Source organism: Agelaius phoeniceus, chromosome 3, assembly GCF_051311805.1.
Source record: "Agelaius phoeniceus isolate bAgePho1 chromosome 3, bAgePho1.hap1, whole genome shotgun sequence".
Classification (NCBI taxonomy): Eukaryota; Metazoa; Chordata; class Aves; order Passeriformes; family Icteridae; genus Agelaius; species Agelaius phoeniceus.
The window spans coordinates 112697505-112710084 of NC_135267.1; the positions used below are offsets into that span (position 1 = coordinate 112697505).

Here is a 12580-nt window from a genome sequence, read left to right on the forward strand (position 1 = left end):
GGATCAACACTCACACAAATCAGAGCAGTATTCACTGGAACAAAGAAAGGCACTTCCCACATCCATGCCAGATCTTGCATTTCCCACCTCCAGCTGTTTCCACCATAGATGTGTTTAAAAAGAGGCCAAGACTTTTTTTTTTTTAATATAATGAGGAAAGTGTTTGTTTTAATATCAAGTGAAAAAATAATCTTTACAAGTTAACTCTTTCTTTGTCAAATTTAGGGCTGAACTTAGTGGAGTGTTGTGGGTGATTATGAATGGAAAGGCTTCTGCTGGAAAATTCCTGGCTATCCATACAGTAGCAATTGTCACTGTAACTCTTGTTGCAGAGAGAAATTTGAAAAGTGGAAATGGAATAAATTAAGGAGGCACAGTAGATTTCCATCCTTGACTTTTACAGGACTAAGCTCTTATAAGTAACTTTAAAAAAATAGGATTATCCATATGAGCAATGCATTGGTACATTTATACACATAAATGCTTTCAGGATCTGGCTCTTATTCAGTGGGAATTTTCCTTGTGGGATTAGGCACATCAGCTCTGGGCAGATCTAAGGGCTGAGATTCATCTGATCAATTAGGCCAAATCTGTTTGAAGTGATGCTGGAAAACAATTCATTCTCCCTGCAGTCATGCATTTCAGAAAAGACTCATTTGGCAATATGTGAACAAGCAAATTAAAAAAAAATTAGAAAAAAAGTCAGAAATTGTTAGTGAATTTAGATTAAAATCGACCAATTGTTAAAAATGTGTCTCTTTTTCTCCTTCTACCTTCAAGCCAAAATAGTCTGGAAAAATTTCTTTCAAATTTGAGAAACATTTCCTCCCATATGGAGAACCTCTATCAAGATCTGGCCCCAAGAACATTTTCTGGCTAAGCTGTTATAAAATCCCTAAAGACAGGCTTTATTCTGAAATGCTGACAGTACTAACTGTTGGGATGTACTTGTAATTTAGGTCAGTGTGTAATATGTAACACAGGTGTTATTCTTGGTTTTGACCTAAATAGGAGAAGGGAAATTTCACTTTCCAGACCTCTTCATGGATAGATTTAGATGCATAAATATGTTCACATTTAAGTATAAAGGTCTATCAGTCTCATTTCTTCTCACTTCTCCCATTTCTTTTCAGTCCTGTTTCCTGACTTTCATTTAGGACCATGGGTCTTGATATCAGAAGTGCTCTTGCATGGCAGTAATATAATTTACCTGCTATATAAAAAAATCCAAATAAACCCCAGATATTAAATAAAATAAATGCATGACCTTCCAAAACTATTCATCTACCTACATTCCAAATTAGTCATCCTACTCCTGCACAGAGAACTGAGAGATATCAGATACACCTGTGTTTACACCAATTTGACAGTTTGAGGCCTGATCTATGTCTCTTAGGAAAGAGATAAGAACTTTTATTCTTATTATTTCTACAGCCCTTGAATTGGAATCCTGAAGAAAGGGCCATGCCCAGAATAACTGAAATTATTCTAGGTGTGTACTAAAATCTTCTCAGTTTCTTACCTGTGGCCTTAGCAAGAAGAGAAGAGATTAAGAATAAAAATTAAAAAAAAAAAAAAAGAATAAAAATTTAAAAATTCTTATACAGTTTGAAATGCAGGATGCCTGAAAGAGGAAAAAACCCCAAGCCCAAATGCTCTTCTCCTAAGCTGCATGAAACCAGGGCAGTGTATTAGAAGAGGCTGTCTCAAATATCACCTCCTGATGTGTAGATGTGACTCTCTTCCTTCATAGTTGTTTTTATTATCTGACAAACCCAAGGCTTAAGGCTGGAGTGCCTCTAGAAGCATTTTATCCATTGAAATGGTGATTAAAGAGTGTCAAATGCAGGAACAGGGGGATGGCACTTTGGTGTGATGTCCCCACCCGAGGCTGGGACAGGAGAGACGTGGTGTGTGCCCTGCACTTGGATTTAATCCCATGCCATGCTTGCATGGCTCCCAAGGGTGCCAACAGCTTATCTTGGCATGGACAATAAAGCCTGGTGGGTTTTAGAGGCTGCAGCTCTCCTGTACCTGCATTCAGAGTTTCCATCTCTGTCATTTGTGCTCAGGAAGCCGAGTCCTGGAGCAGGGCTGGGGGCGCTGTGTCCCACGGACCTGGAGCTGGATCTCAGGGGAAGGTGCTTTGCTGCCATCAGGGACTCGTGGCAGTCTCTGGGACACTGGGCAATGCCCCAACACAAACAATCACACAATGGGAACTGTTAGCAGAACTCGGCCTGTGAACTCCAAGTGTTGATTATTCTTAAAATAGCTCCTCATCCCATGTTTTAGTGATTAATTACTGTGGTAAAGTGACTATTCCATTGCATTCCAAAGTGAGACAGCTGTTTCACACCACACATACCTGTCTGCTTTATGACCAGTATGAAGTTTGTAACTGTGGATAATGAAAGCAAACCATTGAATGGAAAGCAACACTCACCAACACACTGCTCCCCTCGTTTCTGGTAGCCTGGAAGGCACTGGCAGCTGAAGGAGCCTCTTAAATTGACACACACTTGGTCAGCTCTGCAAGTGTGGGTTCCAGTTGCACATTCATCTATATCTTTATAAAAAAGAAAACAAATGCAATATTAGTCATTACATTTACTTAAAGTATTTCCACAGGCTAAATACTTTACACATCTTCAAACTACTTAGGAGTGCAGGCAGAAAAGTTCAGATGCACTCCCAAGATGTCATCTCAACACGTGCAGCTATCAGGAATCTGGTAGTGTTTTAATTCTCATACACTGCCTTTGTAGATATTTTCAGATACGGTTATTTTAAACATTTGTTTGTCAAATACCATTAATATTTTGCACTTGTCAGTCTAGAATTTTCTGTGAACTTCTTGCAGCTTCATCATATTTGAATCATTTGCCTGTTTTGTTTTGCTTTGGTTTTTTTCCCACGCTGGTTGGATGTTTCATGCTGAATTACTCCAGAAAATTTCAGCAAATGTAGTTCAGCTCTTTCTCAAGAAGGAAAGGAGTCAGAAATATGTTGTTTTGCTGGTACTAAAAGGACTCTGCTGATCTCTTGCATGGTTCCCGTGCTCCATGCTTTGGACAGGGACTTGGAACTGGGTATGTGGTGGCCTTCTCATCAGGAAGAGATCTGCCTCTTGTCATTCCCATGAAAATTCTCCTAATTCAGTCAATCTGTTCAAGTCTCTGGAAACAGTTTATGTGTGTTTGTATTTGCTCAGTACAGCTAAAGCTGCAAGTTCTAGCCCGATGCTTTTCAGAGTAATTCAGGCAGCTTTTAGTTTGCACTCAATGCAGGTTTATACAAGTATAAAAACAGCATTTTCATTTTGCCTGCTCATTATGACTGCTGGAGGTACTTAATTATAATTAAACTGCATGTGCTGACAAATGAATTACAATTTGCTTTCTCATCTGAACATCCAAAATGTTGGAGAGCTTTTTATTGTAACATGACACAGTACAGTGAGATGAATTTTTAATTTTGGCATCGTACACAATTTGGAGACTCTAGGCTGAATAAACAAATTCCTTAAAACTTATGATCTCTAGTTTACAAATCTCAGCTGACCTCTCTATTTGTATAGGCACTGGGGATGTTAGAACATCACCAGTGGCAGATTCTGGGTGGTGCTTTGGAAAAAATGATGGATTCTTTCTCATAACAAATGAAAACAAATTCGACCACAAGATTCAATAAAAAATAAACCATCAACAGTTTGAATTAATTCTCAACGTTTACCCTCTCCCCAAATGTCCAAATATTTTACATACATCTTCCCTTTATTCTGCAGGGAAGTTAGGCTGCTCTTTGCATTTCTGCCCAGTGTCAGTCCTGAAGCTGCTGTGCTGGTGCAGGATTTGCTGAGCTCACTGCTGTGTCCTTACACTGCAAAGCACATTCCCAGGTGTGAAGAAGACTTTTGGGTCTGGCTACCTCCTGCCACCCCAACACCAGGCAGCTCAGGGCAAGTCTTTGCAGGGACCTCATGAGCTTTGTACTCCCAGTTCCTACAAAAGCTGGAAATAAAATACTTGTACGATTCCAGTCCTTTTTGTTGTAGACTGTGCTGGAACAAAGGAGGTTTATTTGATCTTTAGGAGCTTCATCTATGAGTAAACATGAAGTTGCCTTTTAAGATAGATTAGTTAAAATGCATTGGATAATAAGCTACTCAAGCTAAAATGATTCATAAATTTACTTCTGAACTCATGGTTTTTGGCTGTTCCTGATGGTAAGTTCAGCTGGACAGCAAAACAATTATTGCCTCTTGCTGCTTCCCCATCTGGAAACCCTTGGAGGGTTTTGATGTTCTGGCCAAGATGTGGGTTGGTAAAAGGTGTGGGAAGTGAGGCAGCCTCCTGCCTTCCCCAGGGAAGGGTGGTAAGGTTGCCATGCTTGGAGTGGGTCTGCTCCCACCTGAGCAGGGAACTCTGTGCTGGTAGAGCAAGGCTGGTGGCCTGAAGGTTGTGTTTGAGGGAAACAGGGTGGGAGGAGAACAGCAGGCACCTGGAAAGGTTTCAGTGCTGGCATCTGCAGTGTTGCAATAGTTACAGATGTGTCCTACTGCTGTGACTGATACTGGGGTGAGGAAGTGAGTGAGGATTTCCCTGCTGAAAGCAGAGCCAAATGTGGATTGTGTTGGTGCAATCCCAGAGCAGCCCAGCCCTTGTGGAGTATGGGAAGGAGCTCTGGTGAATTTAGCAGCAATGCTGCAGCTCTGCCTGTGAGTGAGGCCAGAGAGGAGGCTCCAGCTCTTGGCACTCAGTGTGACCCAGATCACTGTCCATTACAGAAATAGTCTGTTTCCCAACTGTCCAGAGAGTCACTGGAGAAATAGAGGTGTGGGAGTCATCAGAGGGAAGCAACAGCAATATTGGAGTTTCCTTGGCATGTGGCAGAGCAGCTCCATTTCTCTCTGAGGTGGCAGAGGCAGAGTTATTTATTTATCAAGGCACACCTACTTCTCTGCCCCTGGGAAATGGCACCACCCCACACTGGGGACTGGGGATTAATTTGGGATTCCCACAATTTGTTTGTGGCTCTTGAGTAGGCAGGTTGTCTCTCTGCAATTCTTCAAGGTCTGACCAAACTCAAGTTTCCAGATTGTTTTCCCAGTTACCTCCCCCCAGTAGGGAAATCATTCACTCCCAGATCTTCATTCCATAGTTGAAACCAGACTTTTCCAATCCATGGAATTCCTAGATTCACCATGACTCTCACAGTGCCCTCTGACCTGACAGTGATTTTGAGGGTCCATTAAATCCTGCTTTTAGTCTGTATCAAACATGGGAATGAGACAATCTTCCCTAAATTCTACCACCTCACTCCATTTGTTGTTTCTTGACAGAATCCCTGGTCTTGAGTGGGAACAGTAAATGAGGCATCAGGAATTCAAACTTTTGGTTTCTGCCTGGTGCAGACACTCATGGCCATGGTTTGGTTTCTGAGAAGACACTGCAATGTGGGGCAAGGGTGTGATACAGGAACACCACAGAGCTCACCCGCTCTAATCCTGAGAGCAAGATAAAATTATCTGACCTTTCCCCTCCAGCATGAATGTTTAATAATGTGTTACGTGCATGTGTATTTATAATAATTAAAGAAATTAAAACAAGGCTCTCCACTGCACACACTTGTCCCTCTGGGGAGAGTGTGAGAGAACAAACATGTGACAGATGTTTGTCATGTTGCTTAATGCACTACTGGAAAGCACTCAAGATACCACAGTGATGAGTGCAGTATAAGAAACAGATCTAGAAAGAAAATATGGGGCTTTTACAAGCTCATTCTTGAGCATCTTTCCTCTACATCCTCTTTTCCAAATTTAGTGTCATCATGATAAAGTTCATCTCCAGAACTGTTTCAGCAGCTCATTCCACAGTTGAGGCTTCTGCCTTAAGCAAATATCTTGCCTGATAAGAAAACACCTGAAAACCCTCCCAAATCATTCCTCATCACTTTGTTTAAATTTCATTTCTAGATGTTGTACAAGCATTTGTTTGTCTAGGTAAGCCACATAAATTACACCAGTAACTAGTAATGAAAGTGATCGCTCTTTTTTTTCTTTGTTTTCTAATCTCACTAACATTTCTCAAGGTTGTGCTGTTCACTACACATAAACAAGGGCTGTAAGTTTGTATTAGTTAAAAAACCTGAATGGTGTTTGATTATTGATGCATGCAACCTGTGAAATACAGGTTAGTTCTTAAACTCACTGTATCTCTGAGTCTGATTGATGAAGTTCTCAGATTTTTATTCCCAGACAGTTTTCCTCTGGACAGTTACATCCTGTGTAGGTGGAAAAACTTCTTTGAAATAGTCTGGGTGTCTTTAACAATCCTTTTGCAGATCAATCTTACTTAAAAATGGAGCTGGGTTACCTTCAGTGTCTTGATCACTGTACTGAGGGGATTATGTAGTCTTTCATTAAGCCACCCAAAATCATATTTATTAAGGGATTTATTTGTACTTTGGTTAGAAAAACTATTTGCAAAACTATTTGGGTTTAGATTGACTACTTTAATTTCTGTCTGTTGCTTGTAAGTTACATCCAGAATACTGCACTGGAAGGATGTGACAGTTCTGAAATTGAGGATTTTCAAAGCACAGAATTCAGGTTCCCTGAACACTTTGAGTTCAGATCCATAAAGCATCATAACAGAGTTTTTGGTCTCACTCTGTTTTTCCTGCAGGATTGTGCTTGGGCAAACCTTGCTGTGCCCAGAATGGGTTGGGTGGTGTGAGCCTTTATTAACTTGCTGTATAAAATCTTTGAATTAAAGTCAAGGTCAGAGTCTAAGGAGAAGTGGGGCAGAAACACAACAATTAGGGACACTATGTCTCAGTTAAGTGACATGTGAGCTCCACTGCCCCTCCAGAAATGTGAATGTAAATCCTCAGCTGTGCTGTGGTAAATAGGGCCTTCAGACCCCAGTGACTCACCCTGATGTAAATTCTGCCTTTGCAGCAATTTCCAGGGCTGTTCTAGGAAGCTCCTTCTGGAAGTCTGTGCCATCCATAACTCTGTGAGCTAAGAGAATGCTCTGAGTTGCACAGGCAAGTGTCTGAGGTTTGCAGGGTGCTACAGCCATGGTGTGAGAGCCATGGAGGGCAGCAGAGCTCCCTCCTGTATTCCTTCAAAATATAAATCAACTTGCATTTCATAGTTATAATTCCACAAGCCTCACTAATGGCTATACCCAGTGATTCCCTCATTTTGCAAAAATGTGCCCACACTGCCTCTTGAAGTGATTTGCACAATTCTGTCCCTCCACTGCTGACTTTGGCAGCCTGCTGTGGATTTCAACCACAGTTGTGTACAAAAATTTTGTTTGACCTGCTTTTTAGCTATAGCTTTCCCTATGTATGGCTTTTTAGCTATAGCTTTCCCTATGTATGGCTCCCTCTTTTAGAGATAGTTTTTCTGCTTCTCCCCTGCACTCCATTCTCTCAGGCTCTTATCTAGATCCTTAAAATTTTCTTGCTAGTCTCTCTTTCTCAGCTCCAGCCCTGGCTCCGTTCCCTTCCCTCTGTGACTCACATTTCCCAAACCCCCTGACTCATGTTGCTCACTCACTTATGCAACAGCTTAATCTCTGCAATTTGCTTCGTATCATTAGAAGCAGCACATAAAACCAGGAGATGCATTTCACCAGGGCTTTAGACTTTTGGAGAAGAAATGCTCTCCACATCCACCTTCATCTTACTTAGGCCACTTGAAGCTTTTCTCCTCCTTTCCAGCACATACCTGTATGTTGTGCTCAGAGCTGGAGAAATGTTTTCTTAACTAACTCAAGTGTGTCTTGCTCCTGTGACTGAAGTGTTCAGCTTCTTGCTGGCTCTCAAAACATTGCAGCATATATTACAGCATCTTCTTGCTCTCTGTGTACATCCTCCTCTGTCCAAACAAAATGTTTCCAGGTTGCTTTTCTCTATCCTGGTCCATAGCAACCTTAATATTCCACCACATAAAAAAGAAGGCTCTTAAAATACTTTATGGGATGGAAATTCTTATTTCTGTCCCCACTGAGGAGCATCAGTGGAGCAGCTCCTGAATGATTCATAGAAATCCAAATCCATGATGGTCCCACCAATGTCAGTGTTGCACTTGTCATGGGCTGCAGTGAACCTGTTCTCAATTTGTTTTGAATGTAAACCATAAATATTTTACTTAATGGGTTTAAATTTTTTGAGTTCTCAGTGTGAGTGAGGCCAGAAAATGACTTGGTCTGTTTTTCCAATGGATTCATCTGAAGAGCAAACATCAGCTCCCACGTCAGCAGTGGCACCAGACAGTCTGATATCAGCCACACAGTGATCTGCACGGGGCTGCAGCATCACTGACAATTTACTTAAACTCAGGCTTCTGTCAAAACTTTGCCTTTCTGACCACTTCATTAACTTCTATTCTGTCTGTAAGATGTTTCCCACTGGCATCTTTCAGAAAGAACCACCTGAAGATAACATACTTGGAGAAATTAGACCTCTACAGTTCATCCATGACTATGGACTTGTTTTATTTGACCAAATTAAGTATTCTGTCCCTTATTTATATTCCTTATATTCTTCTTGCAACTGAAGCCAGCCTCACTGCTATGTAGTTTCCTGGATCCTCCCTGATCCTTTCTTACACATAGGAACAACATTAGCAACCTCCAAATTCCCTGGTTCCCTCCCCAGCCTTAGCAAGCTATCAACAATTTCTGTCAAAGGCTTTTCTATTTCCCTTGCTACTTCCTTCAACATTTGCAATGTTATTCATCTGGGCTGGATGCCCAGACAGCTTTTAACTCATTGGTGTTGGGAGGTTGTGCTTTATGGTGGTAGAGCCCAGCATAAGATCTGTTACATAACATCAGGGCAGGAGGCAGCAGGAGATGAAATATCTTGAGAAATTTCCCATTTCTGGAGTGGCAAAACCTGCTCATGCAGAGACCATCACTCCAAGTGCTGTCACTTTCCAGTGGTGTCATGAGGGACCCTCTCTAATTCTGCACAGCTCTGCAGCAGCCCAAAACCTCCCCCTTTTTTGCTGGTTTTTCCCTTTTAAATTTTCCTTTGCCCTTTCATGTGAGGTATATTGGCCCGATTGCCCTGGTAACAAGTTTTCACAGTTGAGCGAAGGTAACCTGCACAAATACTTGTTTGCACAGGAAAAAGAGATGTGAGAGCCAAGACCTACATTTAAAGCAAATAGGTGAGGTAGAATGTTTAAATTAATGAGATTTTCCTGAAAAACTGTGTTTCATTTGGTGTGCTGAAACATTTCCCCTCTCCCATTTGAGAGTGAGTGCAGCAAAGCAAGTTCCTTGTGGATTCATCTCCTGCTCCTGGGGGTCATGGCAGAACACAAGAGAAGCAAAGGAAAGCATTGATGTGGTAAATCTGGTAAATTGATGTGGTAAATGTGCAAAAAGAGAATTGAATGCACCACAACTCATTGTGTGATTTTTGTATTTGGACTGCAAAAGTGTCCAGAGCAACCTCTGTGGATTTGGGCAAGTTACTCAAGCCCAGAGATTCCAGGAATAGGAAGGTACAGGAAAAGCATCCTTCTATGAACAGGCCAGAGTTAACAAGCTGGCCTAAGTGAGCCTGCCCTGCAGTTTTCTGTCACAATTATCTATTGTCTCTGGTATGTCCAAAGCAAATTAACTTATCACCCAGAACAGCTCAATAAAGGAGGGAACCATGGCTTTCAGCACTAGAACATCTCCCACATGCTTGTGAGAGGCAGGCAGCTGAGAAGGGAGAAAAAAATGAATGAAGCTATGAAGTGATGCATTTGAAAATGCTTTTCTTCCTTTCTCCTGCTCTTTCCCTCTGTGTGAGATGCTCCTTCCCTCTCCAGCACACACCAAGCACTCTGGGAGGTGCACTGCACACGGGAAATGGCTCCTAATTCCAAGATCCTTTGGAATTAGATGGATATTAGGTGGATACCTCATTATCTAACCACAGCCACAGTGAATTAATGTGCCACATAAAACATTGGTAACACATTAAAATGATCACTGCAAGTGAGAGTGGTGTGGCTGATATGGTGTTAGTCTGAGGCCACAAGGCCAAAAATTGTTCCCAAAAGGATTTCCTATCCAATGTTACTCCACTGTGTATTGTTAAAATAAGAACATGGACAATAATGTGTCCTTGTGCTTAAAGTTTCTCAAAGGGAAGAGCACTTTAATCCCCCATTAGAAGACCACATTGTTAACCATTAGTCTTCCCACTCATTGAAAACAAAAGTATTCCATGCTTTTGATGGATCTAAATTCATTTAAAATCTGTATTATTTGCTTTATTTTTGCTGGAACCATAAATGGAGTCATTACAATCCACTAATTCAGAGCAATGTATCTGCAAGTCTCTAAGTGCTTCAAAACATGAGTTGTCATAATGGTAAACTTTTTGATTTACATTTTGCAATAGCTTATTTTTACTTTCAGTAGAGTATTTCCTGCTGTTGCTTTCTTGTGATTTTATGCTAGAGGTCTAACAACTTGTGCTTTTTGGTTCATGCCTGCCCAAGTGGGGATCACCCACCCATGATGACCAATACACTTGGACTGTGCTCAAAAACAACAAGGGTGGATGAAACTATTCCATTATTGCAGATGAAAGAGTTCTCCCGACATCTGGCATATCATCTTCAAAACTGATATGGAACACTTCCATAAATTCAGCTTAACATTGTTTTTGTGAGTGTTCCAAAGTATTTTTAACATGAAGAAATAGCATGCAAACTAATTTCCTATTTGAAAGTAAATGTCTTGTTCTTATTTCTAATTCACACAGTTATTAAAAAAAGTAAAAAATAAAAAAGGATGTTCAGTTAACTTGAAACATACTGGTTTGTTTACTTAAGTTAATGGAAAAGCTAGTCAGTGTTTGATGTAAAGCTGCCCCCTTGCTTGAAAGAAAACCAAACAACTGCTTATGAATTATGAATATCTCCTAATACTTTCCAGAATTATCTGAAGGATGTATTTTTTTCTTAATTACGTACACTTGAAAGTTCCAAGTTCCCTCTTCATTTCCATTTTGTTTATTTCTCTCCTTGGAAACCTCGTAAGCATTTTCCTTTAGCTGGGCTTGACTGAACAAAATATCACTGCTACAACCTGTAATATTGGGGAAATCAAGGCCTGAAAGCTCATTGTGGTTTTTAATTAGGAAGTTGAAGCTCATTAAAGCTTTGCAAGCATTTTCACAGCACTTACACTGGCAGCTGCTGGATCCCTGCAAAGGAAAATAGGAATATCTACCCAAAAAGCGAGTTCAGGGCACACTTCAAAAATCAACTTTCATTCTGACTTAGCTCAGAAAACAGCTCCTGCAAAAAATGTTGGTTATCTTGTGTGCTGGCATGCCTTCCACTGGTTTAGTCCCAGTCAGAAGCACAGAACCTGATTTGGGGGGTTTTTTGGTAGTGGATGTGCTGCTGTCACAAGAAACAAGGGACCTTTAGAAGGAACTTCAGATGTAGGACAAGTGGCTTAGAATATTTGATATGAGCCCCATTTTATCAATACCATCTCATTCCCCTTCAGCTTTTGCAGGCTGAATGAGCCTTTTTAGGAATTCCAGTTTCCAAGCTGAGAACATTTAGGTTCAAGCTGAGTTCAATAGCAGCTCTCCAAAGGAGAGGGCTTATCTAAATGATGATATTGTTTTTAGCACTAATCATCCTATCTGTTGGCAGTACCAACATGCTGCAATCTCCACAGCTCCCCACGTAAATAAGCAGATTCCTGATGCTGTTCCAGCTTCAGAAATGCCTTTGAAGGCATTATTTAGTTCTAAATTTTTCTTATGTGGTTATGTGATACTTTTAGCACGTGGCTGGATGTACCCACAGATGCCTTGTTTTGAAGAAATGTATCTAAAACTTATTTAAAGTGTAATTGGCAGGCACTGGGCTGTGAAATAGAAATGGTTAAAAGAAATTCTCACTTTCACGCCTCCTACAGCTTCTGAATGATAGAAGAGTAAAAGCAAACTATGGAAATAGTACTTAAAAAAAGACACATCAGTTGATTTGGTCCAAAATATACTCTGGGGATGGGAGGGGACTGGAAGAGCTGGGATAGAAAAACACAATGTTCAGGTTGCACAGTTCAAGTGAAGTGAAAGGGTGTGCAGAAGTTAAGGTTTCTGTGGCAATATAAATTTGCCTATGCCAAAAACAAGCAGTGTTAGGCAGTTCTGATCTAACAAAACCATCAGGAACTGGATCTTATAAATTTTTGTTTGTCTGTTTTTCCCTAAGAATTCTTATTAACTGCCTCCTCCTTAGAACTTAAGTGGAAAATTCAATTTTCCTTGTAATTCTTCACAGGAAGAGGGCTCAAAATTGGGTTTGAAGTTTTAAAAATTCTTTGTTTGCAAGAGAATAGATACAAGAGGCAAAGCCAGGCAGGATCAAAAGTGAGGCAGAGGCATCAGGGGAAAAGAAATCAATCCTTTGAAGGTAAAAGAAAAAAAACCCAGAAAAAGCAGTATTGGTACGAATGAAGGAAGGAAAATGAACATGGGAAAAGCAAGACAGGAGCCCAGGGGAGGTTTTGGAAAAGGGGAGATGGAT

General features: G+C 40.8%; 1 protein-coding gene across 2 annotated transcripts in view; it reads right to left on the reverse strand.

Moving 5' to 3' along the window:
• EFEMP1 (EGF-like fibulin extracellular matrix protein 1) overlaps positions 1–12580 on the reverse strand; it is a 46226-nt gene that overhangs the window by 10836 nt on the left and 22810 nt on the right. For both annotated transcript variants that reach the window (XM_054629707.2, XM_054629708.2), the window contains exon 5: positions 2447–2569. In XM_054629707.2, the coding sequence (XP_054485682.1) occupies positions 2447–2569 (123 nt within the window). The remainder of the gene's footprint in view (positions 1–2446; positions 2570–12580) is intronic.